At 48.3% G+C, this 22,773-nt stretch overlaps 1 protein-coding gene across 1 annotated transcript in view; it reads left to right on the top strand.

Moving 5' to 3' along the window:
• The window catches only part of CASQ2 (calsequestrin 2), a 44,499-nt gene that overhangs the window by 782 nt on the left and 20,944 nt on the right, over positions 1 to 22,773 (top strand). The window contains exons 2-5 of the mRNA XM_008147213.3: positions 12,260 to 12,344; positions 14,938 to 15,038; positions 16,490 to 16,601; positions 19,222 to 19,295. Coding sequence (XP_008145435.2) covers positions 12,260 to 12,344; positions 14,938 to 15,038; positions 16,490 to 16,601; positions 19,222 to 19,295 — 372 coding nt within the window. The remainder of the gene's footprint in view (positions 1 to 12,259; positions 12,345 to 14,937; positions 15,039 to 16,489; positions 16,602 to 19,221; positions 19,296 to 22,773) is intronic.

The raw sequence follows: 22,773 nt of genomic DNA, 5'->3' as shown, positions 1-22,773 counted from the left end.
TGTGCTGATGGTTCACTGGGTATGCTGATGGCTCACTGGGTATGCTGATGGCCCACTCGGGGTGCTGATGGCCCACTCGGGGTGCTGATGGCCCACTTGGGGTGCTGATGGCCCACTCGAGGTGCTGATGGCCCATTGGGTGTGCTGATGGCCTACTCAGGGTGCTGATGGCCCACTGGGTGTGCTCATGGCCCACTCTTTGCACCCTCCCTGAGATCCCAGAGACAGGGCAGGCCTTGACCTTGCATCTCTTGGTGGGTCAGAGGGGAAAGCCATGATGCTCCTTCCCTGTGGTTGGGTTTGGTCAACATCACACCATGTGTGTATGAAGACTCAGTAACGGGATCTTTTTTTCCTCAGAAAGTTCTTGGTGTGAGTTCAGGGCCAACTGATGTCAGTTCTTATTTTATCTGTATTACGTGGCCCGTTAGTAAACCTGGCACTGGGGGCCATTCTTGAATGCAGGGAGAGCGCCCTAGAACTCTCCTGGGCAGTCTAAGGTCACTCACACCCAGGAGCAACCTGAGTGCTCAGAATCCCAGGAGTCACCCAGGTCCCTTGTCAGTCCCCATGCCCAGCCCTGCCCAGCCCAGGCGCAAACCTGTGAAAAGGATTATTTGAGAATTACAGCCATTTATTAACCATCAGAAAGCTCCTCTTCATCAAATACTTTATACAGAATTACCATATAAACCCTTGTGGATTTGAATTCTCAAAAAATGACTAATAAAATCCAAGACCACCACCCAAGCACATCTAAATATCTTTGCTGATTTAAAAAGCACTTCAGAATCCTAAGTGTCTCCTGGTGGCCACACAAGCACCTATTTCAGAGGCTTCATGCACGGCGTGTGGTCAGCAGGAGAGCTCGAGCTGACAGACAGCTAAGTGTTTTTAAAATACCATCACTGCCGTTAGATTTTCCTCGGGCTCCCTCTGCGGGCTGAAGGCGGACATTGAGTGTCCTCTGTGGGTGGCAAGTGAAGAGAAACAGGGACAGTTCTTAGGTCTTGGTAGTGTGTACAAGAGAACATCGCAGGTGGGTAAAACCAGGGCTGGTTAGCCCGCAAAATCCTCACTCACATCATCATCTCCAACTTAAACTGCCCTACTCAATTACTGAGAGGTATTTTTATGAGAAGTTTAAGCAAAGGCATAATGAATCTATTTATATGCTCCTCATTGTTCCGTTAGCCTAGAATTCGAAAAATTTTTAAAAAGCCAGTGCAAGCAGTGACCCCCGTTTCTGAGTGCATGTCAAACTAAAACACACACACACACACACACATTCCCCCAGAGTACATCTCCCTAGAAGACCCATACAAAATCCCGAGAAGGGACTTGCCTCTGGCCTCATATCCCTGCAGACACCTCTGACCCAAGAGCACCCGGCAGAGGCGGACAAGGGGGCGGCTCCCACAGCACGTCGGAGCCCCAGAGGCACCCCAAGCTGGAGTGGATGTCATTAGAAGGCGGAGAATACAGACTGTGGGGCCAGGAGATCTGGATTTATATTACATCACATTTATAGGATAGTGATTATACATGCTTATGAGATCATTAGAGGAAAATGAACATTTGTTGAATGCTTACTGTGTACAAGGGCTGCTGTAAGCACTTTGTACATGTGAGCTGCTTTGGTCCTTACAATATTTCTATGACGTAGGTGCCATTACTATCCCCATTTCACATATGGGGAAACTGAGGCACGGAGAGGCCAAGTTGCCCAAAGTCACTCAACTAATGCAGGTGAAGGCAGCCTTGTCCCTGCACGGTACTGCTGCTGGAGTCATGCGACAGGAGTGAGGCTCAGCCCGGAGCCCGGGTCTGATGATGCCAGCTGCTCACCAGCAGGGCTGAGCAGCACACAACCTGGAGGTACTCTTGATGCCAATGCCCAAACCTCAGAGGAGGCTGGGCATCCCTCCAGAAGGCAGGGCGGGGGCGGCCTTTGTTGAGATACCTGTCAGGTGTAGGCTGTTTCTCAGAACTCAGGACCAAAAAACGCCTCCAGAAAATCCGTGGGTTGGAACAGAGGGTAGATGTGAGCCTCTAACTATTCTTCATGGTCAAAACAACTATTTTGTTATCTTTTAAAAATATACTAGTATATATATTTTATTGATTTCAGAGAGGAAGTGAGAGGGAGAGAGAGGTAGAAACATAAATGATGAGAATCATTCATCAGCAGCTTCCTGCCTGCCCCCTACTGGGGATTGAGCCCTAACCCTGGGCATGTGCCCTGAAGGAAACGGAACGGTGACCTCCTGGTTCATAGGTCAATGGTCAACCACTGAGCCACACTTGCCAGGCTATTTTGTCCTCTTAATCCCCCGGCCCCCAAGCATGCACGAAGGAAAATCTGACTGGGAAGCTACGGTCGCACACACCACCTCTCCAGCACTTCATCCCGAGACGGGCTGTGATGCTGGAGGACTCTGGCAGTGTCTGCGGACAGGAGTGCTGTCTGCCAGCTCCAGGCCGTGCTGTTGGTGCAAGGAGGAGGAGCAGTTCCCAGCTGGTCCACAGGCAGGGGCTCAGCCAGCAGACAGCACCCGGGAGCCTGCTCCTCCCCTCCAAGGAGTTTCAGAAGGTGGTGTTTGATGTTGTTGTTTTTTAATCGTGACTCACACTGACACATACATACACAAATGAAACAAAAAGTTCAAAGGACATTCTTTATCATTACTGTTTGGGGACTACTTGGAGTTTTAAAAATAATCTTGTCTTCCATTATAATATACTAGAGGCCCAGTGCACGGATTCGTGCACTGGTGGGGGTGTGGCCTGCAGGGATCGGCCTGCTGTGGGAGCGCCGCTCATCCTGGTCAGCCAAGCAATGCTCCCACTGTGGGAGTGCACTGACCACCAGGGGGCAGCTCCTACATTGAGTGTCTTCCCCCTGGTGGTCAGTGTGCATCATAGCAACTGGTCGACCGGTCGTTCTAGTCATTCCACCATTCGGTCACTGGGCTTTTATATATATAGATTCTGTTCTATTTCACTTATAAATGATCCCAACCAATGAAATTGATTTCCTTCTCCCATGATGAACTGCCACCCCCCGGTTTAAAAAGCTGAGGATTTGCCTGGCCGGTGTGGCTCAGTGGTTGAGCATCGACCTATAAACAGTTTGATTCCCCATCAGGGCACGTGCCCAGGGTTGCGGGCTCAATCCCCAGTAGGGGGCGTACAGGAGGCAGCCCATCAATGATTTTCTCTCATCATTGCCTCTCTTCTACACCACTCCACTTCTAGGAAACCAGCCTGATACAGAAGAAAAGAAAGGACAAAAGCTTTTTCCTAGTGAGCGTCACGCTTACATAGAAACAAGTTCATGGCCACTCACACACCTGCAGAAGGAAGGAGGAAGGAGACGTGGGCGGTTTCAGGGCCTCTGGGCACTCACTGATGCTGTTACCTGTGTGTGTGCGCTTTGTGGAAGTAACTATAGTCCAACCTGTGACAAATGCAGTGGTCCCTCCTACCCATTTCCCAAGGTTTCAGTTACCCAAGCTCATCCGGGTCCAAAAATATTAAATGGAAAATTCCAGAAATAAACAATGTGTGAATTCTAAATTACTCACCATTCTGAGTAGCGGGATGAAATCTCGCACCATCCCGCTCCATCCCTTCTAGGGTGTGAATCATCCCTGTGTCCAGCATCTCCACACTGTACATGCAGCCTGCTCATTAGTCACTTAGTAGCGAGCTCCGTGATCAGATGGTATTACAGGGCTTGTGTTCACGCCACCCTTATTTTACTCAGTAATGGTCCCCGAGGCCATTCACATACCGTATCATAGTATGCTGTTATGATTGTTCTATTTTAGCATTACTTAGTGTTATTAATATATAATTGTGCCTACTTAATAAGGAAAAAACATAGTATGTATAGGGTTTGCTACTATCCTCGGTTTTAGGCACCCATTGGGCATCTCGGAACGTATCCCCCGCGGATAAGGGGGGACTACTGTATACTTTTATTGGATTAGGAAAAAATTATGGAGGATATTCTCAGGCGGGTTAGTGAGTGTTTTAGAACATGAAACAAAGTATTGTGAATCCCTGACTAGAAATATTAATTCATCAAGTCTCCATTGATCTGGGCACTCTTAGTCATCTTTGCGTTAATAAATGAACTAAAGAGCCAATGAACGAATGACGAAAGAGCAATGCTTTCCACAAAAACTGGTTCATTTGTTTGGGGTGAACTAGGTCCCTTGCACTGGCAGGCAAGCTGGGGTCATGGCACAGAAATAGCCACGCCATCCAGGTACCTGCACGCCAGGGTGACCCACAGCTCCTGTTGATTTCGATAGGACTCAGCTAGGGTGGGAGGTCCCCGAGCACCCCTTTTCTCCTCTCTACCTCTCTCTGTTTGTGCCATGGTGCTTGGCTGTCCCACTGCATATTGGAGAGAGAGAATCATTGATTGGCTGCCTCCTGCACGCCCACAACCCGGGCATGTGCCCTGACTAGGAATCAAACCATGACCTCCTGGTCCATAGGTCGATGCTCAACCACTGAGCCATGCCAGCTGGGCTCCTTTATTTCTTTTTAAATTAGGTTAATTTTTTAAAAAGAATTGAACATAGTAAAAAAATTAGATTAAATCTGTCAGATTCAAGGACCTATTGGTCCTCCTTGCTTAATCCCACTGACATATGGTTAAAACTGCATTTTTAACCATGGGACTCTCAGTCCAATATAGGCACAGCCTGGGCAGAGACCTCGGGCCCAGCAAGGCTGGCCCTGCCCTCAAACTCATTTAGCTCTGGCAAGTGTCCCAGAGGTTTTATTTCTAACCCCCAAGAGAGGGAGGCAATGAAGTGGCCGGAGTCAAGTGAATCTGCAGATGGGACGACGTGGGAACACTGGGCAGAGAACAGCAGCGCACGCAGGGTTCGGCATTTCTTCCAGCTGTTCGTGCCCAAAGACGGCCCTCTCCACACGCGCACCTGCCGCGCCCGGAAAGATCCGTGAGGTCAGGCTGGGCTTTCACACGGAGCCGGTGCTCTCATGTGTGCGCATGCTCAGTCTCACACTGCCCTCTTAGAGTCCGAGTGCCTCGACCATGTGACGCGAGTCTGCTGTGCAGGCCGCAGTGATAAAGCCGCTGCCTGGGTGAGATGGCAAAGAGACAAGAAGTGCCATTGCCAGAGCACGGATTGTATTGATCACAGGTAAATTCCTCCTTCTGCATGCAGGATTAACAGGGAGACGGATTTCACAACATGGCCAACACACTGTTGATGCAGGGGCTTTTAGACCAGGGATGCAGAACCTTTTTTTTTGCCAAGGGCCAGCTGGATATTTATAACATCATTTGCGGGCCATACAAAATGATCAACTTAAAAATTAGCCTGCTATATTTGGTCAAACATTTAATTAGCTCACCCCTAATGCCCTGGCACAGCCAGGCCAAATGATTTCACAGGCCTTATACGGCCTGCGGACTGGACATTCCTCACCCCCGTTTTAGACCCCAAAAGCCCTCAATACTCAAGCCCAAATTTAGGAAGCCTGGTCATTGTATCCCTGAGGGAGACCTCCTCTTAAAGTTACACATTTTTAAGTTTATTTTTCAATTACAGTTTACATTCAACATTATGTGTATTAGTTTCAGGTGTGTGGCATAATGGTTAGATAATCACATACTTTACAAAGTGCTCCCCCGATCTTCCCAGAGCCCGCCTGGCACCATCCATAGTTATTACAATGTTATTGACTAGCTTCCCTGTGCTGTGCCTCACGTCCGTCCGGGACTCCTCTGTGCCCAGCGATCTGCACTTCTCTATCCCTCACCTTTCCCACCCAGTCCCCAACGCCCCTCCCCTCTGGCCACCATCACCAAGTCATAAATCTTCCATGAGATGCCATGGAAGTCACCACTCTGAAACTATTGTAAGCACCATTACAGTGACAAGCAGTAAAACGAAAAGAACGGAATCTGTGTGAGTCACCAGACCCGTCGCCAGCAGCAGCCCTGCCCTCCCAGTGAGCGCCACGGGTCGGTGTGGAGGGCGTCTGTATAGTACACAGCTCGGCCTTCGCACCTAAACGACTTGTTCCACCAAGAAAGCCGGCCTCTGCCCGCCAGTACCGACCCCTGGGACAGAGCCGCGGAGGCTCCCTGTCTATAAACTGGATGTGGTTTTACCCGGAGGGGTTTCTGTTCGGACAGCCACCAGGGGAGCGGCCTGTCCCAGCAGCACCCACCGCCTGCTGCCCGGTGCCCACGCCAGGCAGGCCTCTCCTCACCATCCGCCTGTGTGGGCAGGGAGGTGGGCCAACAGGTACCCCCGCTACACACACACACACACACACACACACACACACACACACACACGCTCACCTGCCTCCATCTTAGAGGGACACACAGCCACCCTGGCTCAGGACACCCAGCGAATGTGACTGCTCAGAGCCCCACAGGTGATGAGGAGCAGAGCCAGGACTGGGGCGCAGGTCCCCGCGAGGCCCAGGTGTAGGGAGCTGGATGTAAGGGAGGAGAGCGTGGGCTCTGGAGCCAGAGTGTCCCCTGAGTCACTTATGAGGAAATGCAGCATCCCCGGGACTCCAAGGAAAAGGGACTACGGCAGCCGCAGCCTCCCCTGGCAGGTCCAAACCACCGGCTTTCATGCGAGGGCACCTGGGTCTGAGTCCTTGCACGGTCAAGGCCTCGAACTGGACATCTGACCACAGGCCGTGACCACTACCCCCGTCCCAGGTTCTGAGGAGAGAAGGGAGGGGACGAGTCAGATGACCAGCACGCGTTGGTGCTCAGCAAAGGGCTCTATTGAATCTCCGTGTCCGTGCCCACCGGCCCTCTGCTTGGAGTCTACAGTGTTTGCCGTCATTGGCAGATGTGGTCAGAACAAACGCTGGCAGACGTCTCATAAAGTCGCCAAGCAGCAATGCTCTTCCGTGTGCACTACGGGGAGACCACCGGAGCCCTCGGCTTCCGGCACTGGTTTTGTTTCTGTCCTCACCTGAGGAGTGAGGCTATTTTCCCACTGATTTTTAGATAGAGTGGAAGGGGAGAGAGAGAAACATCGGTGTGAGAGAGACACATCGATTGGTTGCCTCCCGCTCTCCCCGCAAGTGGGGCTGGGGATTGAACCTGTAACCGAGGTGCATGCCCGTGACCAGGAACCGAACACGACACCCTTCGGTCTGTGGGCCAATGCTCTCACCACTGAGCAACCGGCCAGGGCCAGCCACTGTTTCACATTTAGGAAGTCTCTCCAGCAGCACAGCCCTGTCTCCGCCACGTTTAAAATTTATTTCTTATTTATTTTTTTATGAGGAGTATCAACCCAGGGAAGGTTTAGTTAAGAAAGGGGCGATCTGGCCCTGGCGGCAGTGACTACCTGTGGGACTCCTCTGAGGGAGGGTGGGGTTTGGGCAGCCAGACTGCATTTTCACGGGCTCTCGGGCACAGAACTCTGCTGAATAAACTGGGAAAGGGCATAGCCTAGCCGACGTCAGTCAAATCCATTTTTTTTAAAATCCATTGGGACACAATGTGTAGGAAAGAGCTTGAAAACACATAATTCACATTGAAAAAGATGGGAAATATGTAGGAGAGAGTTTGGGGGGGAAATCCATTGGGACGGCATTTTTAGTATGAAAAGAAAAAAGCCTGGCCTCCAGAAATAGCCCGCTCATTCAGTCAGCGTGGACGTCGCTAAATGCTACACAGGGAGACTGTGACTGTGTTGGAGACGGTTGTAGAGCAGGGTTCTCAGTGTGTGGGCCCGGGACCGGCACCGGCGCCACCTGGGACCGGGTCAGAAATGCAGCTTCGTGGGTCCCACCTGGACCTGTGAGCCAGAAACTCTGGGGTGGACTTCCCTCCAGGTTCCAGAACCGAAGCTTGGGGTCAGGGGGTTACTTGTGCTGAGTTTCTAGGGAACACACGAAGCACTTGCACCCATGCTTCGCCTGCAAGAATTCCATCTCATTTTTTAGATTAGAAAATGGAAATCAGGGAGTTGGGAGCTGCTCAGTCTCACAGCTGATGAGTAGGGCCCAGGTCCCCGTGAGGCCCAGGTGCAGGGAGCTGATATAATGGATGAGAGCGTGGGCTTTGGAACCAGAATGTCGGGGTTGGAATCCCACCTATGTCACTTCAATGCTGTGTGGTCCTGGGCAAGTTGGTTAGCCTCTCTGTGCCTCCATTTCCTCATCTGCAAACTTCTACTTCATGTGGGTTTGGGGAAGGTTCAATAAGGTAGTTTATATTAGGTGTGGGAGCAGGATCCAGCAGGTAGTAAACACCCAATATCCTCGTTGTTGTTATGGTGTTTCTCAACGTGGGGCAGTGGAAAGCACACACAGCATTGGCCCTTAGGTCTTCATTTTGGCATTGGCCCTGGGCCCTGGGCCTCAGAGGACAGCACCTGCAACATGCCAAATAGAACAATGGACAGCTTCCCTTGCCCCCAAGGCTTTTGCAGAGGCCACTGATCCAGCCCCAGAGGCCCCAGTGTTCACCTGAATCTCAGGATGTAGCTGCGCCATCCCCTCCCCTGCCTCCTGTGGGCACATCACGTGCCAGCCCCCAGCTATACATAGATCAGGCCTCATTTGAGGGCGGTGGAAAGTGACAGGAGATTACCGGGAGGTAAGCATCAGCTCTCCGGTTTCAGGGCAGGACACACAGTTGTTGAATCTCTTGACTTGTCGCCAGATGCTATCAGGGACAGTGGGTGAGAACAGCCACTGGGCTCTTAGCTTCCAGGGACCACGCAGGATGGCAGCCAGGGTATTTTTAATGAGTGGCTTTAGGGACATTCACTTTGAGCAAAGATCTGAGGCATTTCCCCCAGGCTCCTCCATCCTCAGATTTTTTTCCAGACTCTTGAGCCTGGAGCCTGGCATGTTGCAGGTGTTGTCCTCTGAGGCCCAGGGCCCAGTCACACAGCCCAGGGAGCGTGTCCCCTGGTGCTTCTGTATTAACTTCCCCCTCCTTTCATGGGCAAACTTCTTGAACAAGTGATCCACACCTGCTCTAGCATGTCCTTGCCACCCACTCAACTCCTCTGGCTTCTGTCCCCGCTCCTCTCTAAAATGTCATCAATGGCTTACCCGTTCTGAAAGGAGAGACTTCACGGGGGTCCCACCCGCCCACCCAGGGACAGCATTCGATCTGACCACCCACTCCTCAAGGCTCTCTCTTCCCGTGACTTTGGAGTCATGACACAGTGTTCCTTGTCCTCCTCCTGTTTCTCCTAGAGTCCACTCTGCCTCCTCCTGCTCTTGCCTCCTACGAGGTGGCCAGTCCCTGAAGATGCCCCCCACCTCTCACCTCTGGGCTCCACTCGGACCTCTCCCTGAGCTCCAGGTTGGCACCTCCAGCTCTTGGCTGGACTTCCATCGCCATGAACTCATTGCATCTGAATCCAGGCGGAGCTCCTTGCCCCTGGCTCTGGCATGCCCTCCTGACGTCACTGCTTTGTCCTCCACTCTGTTCCCTGGCTGGAGACCCTGGAATCGTCTTGCCTCCTCCTCTCCTTTGGTTCCCTCCCTTCTCTCTCCAAAGCCACGGGTGAGTTACCAGGTCCGCCTGACTCTTCATTTGTAACCTCACCTCACAAGTTACACCTTCTCCGGCCACTGCCACTGCCTCTGTCTGAGACCAGTCACCTCCCACTTAACTATGGCATCAGCCTCCCAATTGGTCGCCTTTCCTTTCCACTCTCCTTTCTATCTGTCGGGTCTATAACCTCAGATCACCCTCCTCAAACCCAAACTAGCCGCACTGCTCTTCTATGCAAACATCTCCCAAGTCAGAACGGCTAGTCCTAATATTCAGAGCCCCTCAGACTCTTTCTCATGTGCCTGGAACACACAGCTCCCTTCAGTGTCCCCAGAGAAGCCCTCTGCTCAAGGAAGTCAGCCTGATGCCTCTGTAATGATTGACATCAAACTAGACTTCATCTTCAAGTGAATAAGGGACCAAGAACAGTAAATCCCAGTGGTTAAGAACATAGGGCTTGGAATCAGAGACCTGGATTTCTGACTTGGTCGCAAGGGCTGGGATGGCCATAAAATATGGACAATAACAATATCTATCGTGAGGCTGTTGCGAAGATGCAATGAGATAAAGCATGTAACATGCTGACACAGTTCTTGGCAAGCAGTAAGTGCTTAATCAGTGTTAGACTTTCTTCTTAATACCATAACAGCTGGATAGGGTTCTGGACCTTGGACCGATTCAAAAATACCAAAGCATGATGTAGTGAAATGAAAAGAGAACAGTAACTGCTACTGAGGACCTACTATGATCAAATTCTGTGCTAAACAGAAGTGGGTGAGATATTTCAGCCTCAAGGACCTTGTGATTTCATTAGAGAGGAAGCTAATGAAAAATTAGGTAGGTGCTAAAAGACTAGAAAATAAAGGCCATGGAGAGAGAGAGAGAGAACGAATGACTACTTTATTATTGACTTATTCCATAAAATTATTTTTGTACTCGAAAGAATCAGCAATGGCTGCCCAGTTGGTTGTAGCATCATCATGTACACCAAAAAGTTACGGGTTCAATTCCCAGTCAGGGCACATACCTAGGTTGAGGGTTCAACCCCCAATCAGGGTGTGTACAGGAAGCAAATGATCAATGTTTCTCTCTCACATTGATGTTTCTCTCCCTTCCTCTCTCTAAAAGTCAATAAAAACATATCATCAGGTGAAGATTTAAAAATAATAAACAAAAAGAATCAGCAATGGCCAAAGTAAATCCTAATGCTTCCGGAAAGAACGAGTGTGTGCCAAGGTCCAGGAGCTACATGTACCAACCAGTAAGAGACAACCCTGTTCTGTAGGGTGGACAATAGGTATCTAGGGTGGACAATAGGGGAGACCATCTGAGAAGTAACCAATCAAACAAACAAAACCAGCAGAGGAAAGACTGTAAGTCAGCAGTATTCCAGTTTTCTGGAATTTAGGAGACAGTGACTCCTAAATTGAAGTATTTGAGCTAGTCCATCTTTTCACACAGTCTGATGTCTCTAAGGACTACATGAGACACAAGAGGCACAAAACGGGTCCTTCTCTTAGGGAGGAAGATGCACAGTACAGAAGAGACGTACACAACTATCACAACTGTGAAATGTCGGCGCCGTGTCTCTGCGATGAGCTACTGGAATTCACAGAAAGGAGGCTGGGGTGAAATATGACCCAGGAGCTGGGCTTTGCAGCCGAGGGCGGCCAAGGCTGGCAGCAACATAAGTGAGCACTGGACTGGGCTGTAGCCGAGTGCATAAAGGAACATCTGAGCTGGAGATCAGGGCCGGAGCAAAGGCGGAGGTGCCATCCAGCCAAGTGGGAGACGCAGACAATGTCTGGCCTGCTCCCCCAGTCAGCAGGGGTTCCTGGTCCTGGGGGGGAGGGATCGGGCCAGAAGTCAGCCCAGAAGGGCTTTTAGCACAGCCATTCTCCCACCCCGCCCCCCACCACCCTCAGTCTCACTGCTCTCTCTTGGGTTGCAGCCAGTCAGCCCTGGGTCACCCTTGGCTTAGGCTCATGAGAGGTGCTCGCTAGGGCTGACGGAAGTGATGACAGAGCTCAAGTGGGCAGGCTTCGGGCCTAATCACAGTGGGAGGCGAGAGTGACGGGAGCACTGTGGGGATTGTGCGTAAGTGTGCCAAGGAGGAGGTGAGCAGGTCTCGGCTAGTGTGGTCTTGGCCCATCTGTGCGTGCCGCTTCTGTCAGTGCATCCACGTCTAGGATGGTGAGGGGCTATGTTTAGTTAAGCAGGAAGCCAGGGGAGCAGAACTGAGTTTGTCTGAGATAGCACCTTCCCCTTCCACTCATATGTCTTCCAAAGTCACATATAATCAATAAGGGAATTAGGAGACCATGACTGACATGACTAGCAGAGGCACACATTTGCATCCACCTAAAAACCAACAAAACGTGGTGGTGTATGCCTAGGAGACATCAGAGTTAAATTCTGTGTTGAATTTTCAGAGTTAATTTCTTATATTCTCAGTAATATTTGTATTTCTTCTCTATGCCTAAGGTAGGGGGCCCACAGGGCCAAGTGTGGAAAACTTTATGCCATACCACTTTTGGATGGGTACCCATCTTTCTGTGGGGATAAGCATAGAATCCTTTCATGGATGCCCCAGTTGGTCACAGTAATAACGGGAGTATAAAGGAAAGCCCCCTGAACATCTCAAAATATTATCCTGTGACATAGTCTACATCTTTCTGCCTTGGGCTCACGTATTCTCCTTGTCTTTCCCTTCAGCTTGTGGCCCAAGTCCTGGAACATAAAGATATAGGCTTTGTGATGGTTGATGCCAAGAAAGAAGCCAAGCTTGCCAAGAAACTGGGTAAGTGTGATTTTTGTTAGATATATCAGGAAGGAACAAAGTGTCTTGCAAAAAAAAGAATAGTTTCATTTATTCTTGCATGATAACTGGGCTTTATATTTATGTTCATTGTTATGATCTTGCATACCCTAGTCTTAGTTGTAGAGGAGTTTCAGAAAAGTAAATACCAGCTTAACTTGAATGGTTTTACATTAACCATCTAATGAAGAAGGATTCTTCCTGGAGAAATTGACGCTAAATATTTAAGCCTTTATTTTTAGAGTTAAAAGGCCAGCTTCTCTATCTCACTACCATGGTGGTCTCTCCTTCCATCATCCATTATTTCCTTACCTCTTGGCTAAAGCAGCCAACACATACAAACTTAGTGGTAGTGACTCTGATGTCCCAGTGGTTTCTAAATTAAAGGCTAAACCCCAGCTGGGCATTATCACCAAGGATGAGAGGGAGGATTTAGATGAGGTATGCGTGACTACCGAGTGCGGGCTGTAATCTCTGGGTCAATATGTCCTGCATAAGTGCAAGCGAACTTTAAATCCTTACAGTGCTAGTCCTAAGGAGAAAGAACACAAACAGCTTCCCTGGTTTTCAAACATCCCACACATGAACTGCCCATTTCGCTTTTTTCCGCATGACTAGTGAACAGTGGCCATAGCAGGAGGTTATAAAACAGGACCTTTGAAGAAAGGTTAACTGGATGTGGAATAGTAAGTGGGGGGAGAGGGGGAGGGATTAGTGGTGGTTCTATCAATACCTCTAGGTAGCCCTGGCCAGTTTTTCCCAGTGGTTAGAGCATCAGCCTGCAGACCGAAGGGTCGAGGATTCGATTTGCGGTCAGGGTCATCTAACTTAGTTGCTCGATCCCATTGTTTTAAAGAGAAGTTGGATTTCCAGTAAATTTAGTTCAAGGAAAACACTAGTGTTCCAGTGATCTAGAAATTTAGGGAAGATAAGCTGGGAAAGCATTCATATGGCCCAGTGAACACCCTTCCAGTCAGGATGTGATGGGGCTTGAAAAGTCTCAATGGGCCTTTCCCCAAGCTCAGCCTGGAGGAATTAGAGTGGAGCAGGTTCCTTCTCGACTGCCTGATCCTCGGAGTTTCCAGGACAGTGGTGTTTGTGAACCTTCTCCTTCATCTCCATTCTCACTTCCACTGGCCCGAGTTGGGTCTCCATGGGGCTGTGCCTGAACCAGTGCAACAGCCTCCTAACTGATTTCACTCGGAGCAAAATCCAACAGCAGGACACTGGCTGCTATTCCTGCGGTACCCTTGTGGTCAGCCACTGCCAGGTTCAAGGATGCGTGATGCATTGCTTCTTTAGGTTTGGAAATGGCGCTCCATGCTGTGCCCAAGGATCTTCAGACATGTCCTGGGCCACAGTAGGAGGGGGCCAGCATCCCTTTCCCTAGAGGTTTGCAGAAGAGTTCATTTGGAGAAATCGTTCTCCAGCAACAGAGTTTGAAAACAATGAATCTAAGGAATTAAGGATGCCTGCAGCTGGACTAAACGCCAACCTCAGCTCGTTAGCCTTCCTGGGGGGAAATGCAGTCTTGCAGCAAGTGTTTGTTCAGGTCACGGCATTGTGCCAAGAGCGATGGAGGGTGGGAAGACGCCGCAGACCCTGCCTGGCAGCATTCTCAGCTAACTGGGAAGAGAGAATTTGCAGAACTCAGCTCCTCTAGAAAAGCAAGCTGTTCATTCTGGCCACAAACATTTATGGGGTGCCCAGTGTGTCCAGGCTCTGAGTGACACTCTGAGATATGAAGATAACAATGGCCCTACCCTTAGAGAGCTTACTGCTACCGTGAGTACATGTACATGGAGCCCAGAGAAGACCAGTCATGGCAGGAGACCCCTGAGTGGCCTTCCTGGGGAAAATGGGTCCTAAGCTGAGACCTGAACTGACCAAGATGGCAGAGGGTGGGAACTGACCAACGCCAGACTTGAAGAATAGGACATACATGTAGAGAATCATGCTCTGTGACCTTTCCTATATAAACCCTTTTATATCAGCTTGTGGCAAGAAGCAAAGGGAGTTACAGGAAGTAAGAGAGCAGTTCTTAAAGGAGCACTGGTCTACCCAAGGGAGAATGTGAAGGGTGGGGTTGGCATGATGTTGTAGAAGGACCTGAATGGCAGGCCAAGGAGTCAGGTGGGCAGAGGGCATTACAACTTTGTGATAAGAAGAATGGGGTCGCAGGAGTTTTGGAAAATTGAAGCAGTGATGGTGTGGAGAATAGATTTTTCTTTTTAAGGTAAAATCCAGGTGGTATTGTTGGTTCTTGACTATTTTATTTAAATTTGATTTAAATTTCCAAGAGCAATGCAGGGTAGAGAGAAGACGCAGACCTGGCCCTGGAAGCATTCTCAATGAACATGGAAGAGAATGTGCAGAATTCAGCTCCTCTAGAAAAGCAAACTGTGTGGGGAGCCCAGAAATCTGATCTAAATTTCCACTAGGGAGCAGCACAGAGGTGTGGTTTCAAGGGAACCATCCTAGGAGTAAGACGGGCTCCACTCATCCTGACCCGGCCAACAGGATGGCTTTTCCTGCATCAGGATGATCTTGTCCTGGGAATCTTTCTTTCTTCCAGGTTTTCATGAAGAAGGAAGCCTGTACATCCTTAAGGGCGATCGCACAATTGAGTTTGATGGCGAGTTTGCAGCTGATGTCCTGGTGGAGTTTCTCTTGGACGTGAGCATTTATGCACAGTGCCCTGCATGGAGTTGTTTGGGTTCCATATAGGGGGAAGTAAAACGTTAAAATAAGAACACAGAAGCTGGGTAACTGGACTTGATCTAAGACAGATTTTCCAGGCTTCACAAAAAGTCAAGGACAGCGTACATCCCAGTGCTATTTACGTATTCCAGGAAGCGGGCCCTTGGGTCACCTGAGAAACTGTTTCCTGTGATCACAGGGTCACAGATCGGAACTGTGTAGTAGTAACATGTTATTACTCTTAGCAGTCGTATACTAACACCCCTGGGATCCCCTTGGCTTGTTCCAGTGCTTCTGAACAGGAGTTGGGAATTGTGAGGAAGTGGTGGCTAGTCACCTGAAGATCAGTAGGGAGAGGAGGAACAATCAGCCGAGTTACCCTCAGAGCAGAACAAAAAGGGGCAGGACTAATGAGCCCCAATATCATCTTTCTTTTCAGCCAGGGAGGTCCACTACCCTCAGATCCATATGCACAGGCAAACTGATATGCTCAAACACTATACAAATATTTTATCCATGGACAAACTTACACTCTCAATAGCAACTGTGAAGTCCAGTTCAAGCTGCTTTTGAACACAGATTCCTGTACAGAAAAAGCACATCCATACTGATGATTCTTATCTACCAGCTCGTCCACAGTGGTCTCTCACCTTTCTCCACGGCCTCAAAAACCCAGAGACAGAATCAAAACGAGTTGAAGGTCACCTCCTATGAAAAAGTGCCCATAGGTTCTCGTTGGCCCTGTCACTGGCCCATAAAAAAGTTGAGGGCAGCAACTGAACAGCTCGGCCAACATGGCACTGCCCCGCCCTACCAGCAAAGCCAAGGCTTTTAGAAGCTCGAAACAGATGCCAGACTCTAGCTACCGTAAACAACAGGCTACGTGGCCACCCACACAAACAGAAATCCAGAGTGAGGGCAGATTTTTTAGACTTGATCAAAACTCGCTCCATTTTTCTCTGTAAATCATGGATAATGCTGTTTTCTCTGTGTTGGCTTTGTCCCTAAACTGACTGTTCCCAAGTTGATTCTAAGATTAGCCAACAGCAGGAGCGAATACATCACATTTCCTCATTAATATTCAAGAAGAGGGAGGGGAAAATTTGGCTTCCCATTGTTGCCTTTAAGAGAAAGCAGAACTTTCCTAAAGCTTTCAGCAAATCTTCCCTGGAGAGTCATTGACCAGATCTGGGTCTCATGCCATTTCTGAACCAATAAATGACAAGAGAGATAGAACTGCCCACACCAACCAGCCTACCCCATTGAGTTAAGGTCAAGTCCTCAAAAGGCGCTGTTGCTGTACTCATTGGGGGAGGGTGGGATGGATGCTGAGGCACCAACCCACAACTTCCTTCCAAAGCCCTCTGCATATGTGCCCGATTCCTGGGGAAGGAACCGATTTTGTGTATGTGTGTGTGGCATTTCAGCTAATTGAAGATCCAGTGGAGGTCATCGGCAGCAAACTGGAAGTCCAAGCCTTTGAACGCATTGAGGACCACATCAAACTCATTGGTTTTTTCAAGAGCGAAGACTCAGAATGTAAGTTGTCTGTCAACTCCAGGCTGTTGCTCTAAAGGCTACATTTCTAGCAAGGTATGCCATGTTATCCATAAAGACGATGGGCATGTCCCATGCTGGGTAGGAGGGAGAATCTTCCTTACACCCTGTGCAAAGGGACTCCTGTATTGATTATACAAAACAGGCAGGAGAGCTGAAAGAAGGCTGAGGCTGGGCCATGTTCTCTGGCCTTGAAGGTGAATGTTTTACAGATGAGAAAGCCCTTCCTCCACTTTTCCACCGGCTCACCCACCAGTTGGATTCTCCCTTCAAAGGGGGCAAATAGTGGGCTGTCTTCCTGACACTGGCAGCTCCCAGGGTCACCGGTTGGAGAGCTTCTCAGTCGCTTGGACAGCATTAGAGGAAAGCTGGGGCAGGGCTGGGCCTAGCAGCTGCAGCACAATGTGGAAAATTGCTGGCCAACCCAGCTGACCACCAAGGCAGCCTGCAGTAGCACACCACACCCTGGGTGTATTCCCTTTGAAAGTTTTGCGGCTGGGGTTTGGGTGGGCACAGGAACATATCACAGCATCAGCACAGCCCTACAGGGGGTGAAGTCAGGAGGAATCGGGAAGGGGAGGAACCAGCAAGACTAACAACCTGAGTACCTTTTCTTAAAGTGCTTTGGCAGCATGAGCCGAGAGTGAAGCCTTTTTCTGGTGTCTCAGCCTTGGAGAGAGGGAGTGGGCTTAGCTATGAGAGGGGACCTGGTAGCATTAGTACAGGAGGGAAGTGCAAATAACAGATGCTTCTGGCTATTTCTGGAAACTCCAAAATATTTTGAAATTATTTGTGAAGCTGTGTGTCTACCCCATCTGCCAACTGGCATTCTTAGTCATCTCAACCACCCACCAATTTTCTCTCCCCCATGGCCTAGCTGAACTGTCTCCTCATTTGCTACGTAAACGTCTCTATTCACCCTCCTTAAGAGTGTGTTGGGGGAAGGTGGCTAAGTGGGGAGCTTTGTCCTGGTTCTTTGGGTGAATTCATTTCAATGTTCACATTTCTATATAGATACTTACTACTCAGGGGAGATCAGAGTAGAAGACTAGACAGGGTTTCCTGAAGACAACTACTGTTTGCAAGAGGCTACAGGTTCAACCCTAACTTGAAGCACCAACCTGGGATTTGCCTGGCCCCACCCTTTTCCATCTTAGGGATATAGACTGGCTCCCCAAGAGAAGAAGGGAGTTCTCTTGACAAAGGTCTAGGCCATGCTTTCCATCAGGGAAGGAGTTCAGGAAGGTGGAGAGAGGTTCATCAGCGCCAAGGAGGGCAGGGAAGCGGGGAACAGAATTCGTAAGGAGCCCACTGCTGCTGTAAATAGACATAAGTGACATAGCTATGGCTTTAACCATTTCCTTTTCTATACTCTCCCACTTCCCTCTATTCATTCTCCAAATCTCCCACCCATCTTTTTCCCCTCCACTCAATCCTCCACCCCAACTATCAGCCTATATGACATATCTTGTGACAACCAATCACTTTTATGAGGATGAGTTTGTGTGAATGTGGATCAGTATGTAGAGGTTTGTTGTACACTTTCAACCCCTCTCTCATCTGTGCTTATTGTGCGTACCCCTATTCTAGCAACTATCACACCACATTGTGATTCTTCGAGAGTCCATGACCCGCCCTGGGCTGTGAGCCTTTGATCGTTGTCCATATCTTCCTAATTTTGGTGTCCCCTGAGCCAGCATTATTCTGGAAATGTTTTTGATTGAATGTTAGAAAATTCTGCATGCTCTTAGAATTCTAGCAAAAGCTTGTGCCTCTGATGATGAAGGGGTATGAATTCCAGGAAATGGAAAAAGTTAATCTTGTTGGATCATTAGCTCTCAGGATTGTGGAATTTTTGTAGAAACACCACCAGCACCATCACTATTACCATTATCATCACCCTCACGTCTAAGGCTTGAACCAGAATGCCTTTACCTAGTAACTGTCTGGGTGTGGGAAGACACAACATGACCACACCCATGTGGCCTCATGCCTCTCTCCCCTCAGTTTGTACTCAAGTTTGGGACCAGAGTCAAGCATGGTCTTGATTAATTTTAAGTGATCCTTTCAAGGGATCAGAATAAAAAAAAAGAAAGAAAACTTAAAAAGAATGAAAGAAATCCTAGGATTTACCAAAAAGAGTGCTCCTGCTAAGAGTTTAAAATACTTCTGTGCTGTCATTTTAACTGAGGGGCATGAAGCACACTGTGCTCCCTCACACACAGGCTGCAGCTCTCTAGGGGGCACATGAATAAGTAGCAGTGACTTTGAGCGAAAGAACTTTTCCTCTGGGTTAGGGGTTTGACAACCCCTTTTCTTTCCCTTGTTCTCTCTGGGTTTTCTCCTTTCCATCTACCAGTTTTGTAAAACATACAACAGTGTGGCAAAGAGTTCTTTTGGGTGATTGAATGCCAATCAGTTCCAACTCCTTGGGGAAACTGTGGGTTTAAATGGTACTACATAATTATCTATCTAAATAATATCTACTCAATAATTATCCAATTAGGACTAATTGGCTTCCCACTCTCTCCATTATTTAAACAAAGAAATGTCTGCAGTGTGCGTGTTGCAAATGTCTCTCCCGCCTACTTTTTCCTCTTAGATTACAAGGCTTTTGAAGAGGCAGCTGAGCACTTCCAGCCTTACATCAAGTTTTTCGCGACCTTCGACAAAGGGGTAAGGACCTATGACACCTCAATCTGAACGCTTTCGTAGGCACGGAGTCTTAACAGTTGAACTTTCCACCCCTTTTTCTCTTCTTTTGAAATGTTAAGCACCCTCCACTCATGAGCACTTTCTCCAGAATGAGAAATGTAGCAGCACATCGCTACTGCATGAGATATGAATACAAAGATGTTTCACTCAGGAGATGTCAGGGTATTTCTGAAAACATCCAATGAAAAGTGATGAACCAACCCTTCATATCACTGTCAGCACTAAGAATGGAGAGAGTGAGCCCTGATTGGGCAGGGCACTAATCATTGCTTCCTTTTTCTAGAATCCTCTCCCTTCCTGGGGCTGCTTACCTTCCCTCTTCTGGGTGGGGAGGGGCATTGACCTAGGAAGCCCCGGTGCTTCCAAAAGTTACCCACATCTTCAGGAGATGCCACGGATGTACTTGCCTATAATTCAAATGCTTGTTGTTTCGTGGGTGTGGAAAGTGCCTCTATAAGACAAAGAGCAGCAGAGATAGAGGGACCTCAAACCAATGGGTACTTTATTTGGGGTCTACTCTGGTTGGAGTGCTCTGCCCTGGCTCCGGGTACCACTAAAATGGCTACTAATCCAGTGCTCTCTGCATGTTGGGCTCAATTGGATATACTGTACTAGTACAATCTCTAGTCCTTTACACAACTTCCAGATGAAAAAACATTTAGAAAGGTTAAGTAATATCCAAGGTCTCCAGTGAATTAATGGTAGTGCTAAGATCCCAATTTAGGACAATCTGTGCTCAAAGTCATGCCCTTTCCTCTGTCCCACACCATTAACTAGAATACTCTGTTCCTACCCTCGAGATTCAAGGTGCACACTTGCACATCCACACCCACATAACACACACAACTCACGCATGTATAGCACACACAACCCACACTCATAACAGACTTAAAACATACCCAACACGCATGTAACACACATACATAGGCAACATATGCACTACATAACACACAAACCTAACAGACCTCACACACACACACACACACACACACACACACGCATATAACACCCCCAATGCACACACACTAAGAACATTCAAAGTATTCTGTGAAAAACAAGGAAGTCTGTAGATGCTGAAGCAGGGGAAAAGTATGATAAAAAAGAGATTGCACTCAATTCATACATGTATTTACCCACTTCTATGACGATGGCCCCAGTTTACAAGCGTATAATCCAGAAGAGAGGTCCATAGTCTAAATTACATCATCTAAGCTTGAAGAAAATTTACCCTAATTGGTTGGATTACAGTGGAGAGAGATATTGAACAAGGATAACAAAAAGAATAATAATTATCATTCATTAAGTGCTTTTTATGTGCCAGGCTTTGTGCTAAGAGCTTATATAGGTTTTCTCATTTCATCTTCTCAACACCTGGTAAGAGAGGGATTAGTTTTCTCAGTCTACAGAGGATGAAACCGAGGCACCGAGAGATTAAGAGATTTGTTCATGTCACATAATGAGTAGTGAAGCTGGATGTAACCTCAGGTCAGCCTGACTTCAGCGTCAGTGCTCAGTACTACTCTATTCCAAAGAAAGGCACGGCACATATACACACGCATCTGGTACATGTAAGCCTTCAGTGAATGTCAGCTAGCAGTGAAGACTGTTTGTTGTTGTTGTTGTTAAATATATTTTTATTGATTTCAGAGAGGAAGGAAGAGGAAGAGAGAGATAGAAACATCAATGATGAGAGAGAATCATTGATCGGCTGCCTCGTGCACGCCCCACACTGGGGATTGAACCTACAACCTGGGCATGTGCCCTGACTGGGAATCCAACCATGACTTCCTGGTTCATAGGTTGATGTTCAATCACTGAGCCACGCCAGCCGGGCAGGAATGTTGTTAATAAAGGCAGTCGGTTAGATCCAGGAGGGGAGTGGTGGGGAGAGGATATTAGTGGAGAAGGGGAGGTACAGAGAAGCTTAAACTGAGTCCATCACTGGCATCTGGTTAGGATTGGTCAGCAGTGACTATGACTCCTGGGTAAGAACCCATCTGAGGGAAGAGAGTCAAGCAGACAAGCCTGGCCAAGCAACAGAGCCTCAGTCCTTGGAAGGGTGGTTCAAGGTAGAGTTCAGGGTGGGGTTGGTTTGTAGATGTGCCTCCCAGCCCAACCACATGGCTTCATGTCTGAGGCCCATGAAGAAGGTGAGGTCAGGCTATAATTAAAAACTCAGAAGGCTCTTCACTAAAAGCTCTAGAAGACACTGAGTCATAAGTGCCACTGCTCACGTAGCCTGGCGGGATTTCATAACATTCAGGAAGAGAAAGCTAAATGCTCCCTACCTCCATGTGGAACCAGAGGGAAGAGCTGTCACTGAGAGGACTCAATGCCATTTGGGACTTAAGAACTTGCACCCAGCAATTAGGGGTGTGGGTGACAGTGCCCACTGGTGATGGTGGGGTCCAGCAGGCATGGCTGCACCCATCATGTCACTCAGGATAGCACACAATTTAAACTTATGAATTGTTTATTGTTGGAATTTTCCTTTTAATATTTTCGGACCATGGTTGACTGCAGGTAACTGAAACTGCGGATAAGGGGGCACTGCTGTCTATGAGTTGGAGAAATGTAAAGAGGGTGAGATGTCAGGGCTGCTGATGTAGATTTGGGAGTTAGTAGTTTCCAAACACTGTCCATATTGTCCCTCAAGACGCTTTTAAAACTATGGGTTTCTGGGTGCCAGCCCTGGAAATCTGAATTTTTATTTTTAAGGATTTTGACAGGACCCAGGAATATGCATTTTTAAAAAGCTCCCAGTACATTTTACCTGGCACATTGTCTTGGGACCAGAAACAATCTACAGATCCTGATCCTAAATCAACCCCACAAGGGGGCAAGAGAGGGTCAGAGGGCTAAGGATGGCGTCCACTCTACTGCACCTTATAACCTAAAATATGTAGTTCTAATTACTCTCCCCACCCCCACCCCCGTGACCTCCCAGCGACCTGTTCCTTTCTTGGAGTGAACAGTGAGAAGCAGAATCATTTTTAGAACCATATGGGGACCAAAAGAAGCAGCGGTTATCTAAACAAAGTTGATGGAGAAGACAGACATTGAAAAGGCCTAAATTCATTAAACTGGTTTCATTTGCAACAATGAATGGCTTGCTAACGTGTAGAAAAACATCTGTACCAAAATCCATACACTTGCCAATGTCAAAAAAAATGGCCATTCTGCTTTGTAGTTTTCTTATCTTTGGCAAAATCTATTCCAACTAGTTTTTTAAAAGGCTAAGAGAACTCATTATATGGACCTCCTAAGCATTCAGGAGTAAAATCCATTCTTGTATTGTTGTTCCTGCCTATGAACCAGGTCTGGTCCCAGAACAGTGCCTCGGAGACAGTCAGCCACATTAACTATTTATTGAATCAATGAATAAATCAATGCCTCAACCAGTCAAATCTCCTTCAGTCCTTACCACCCAAAGTACAAA

Source organism: Eptesicus fuscus, chromosome 22 (assembly GCF_027574615.1).
Source record: "Eptesicus fuscus isolate TK198812 chromosome 22, DD_ASM_mEF_20220401, whole genome shotgun sequence".
Lineage (NCBI taxonomy): Eukaryota > Metazoa > Chordata > Mammalia > Chiroptera > Vespertilionidae > Eptesicus > Eptesicus fuscus.
This window is presented reverse-complemented; position numbering and strand designations above follow the sequence as displayed.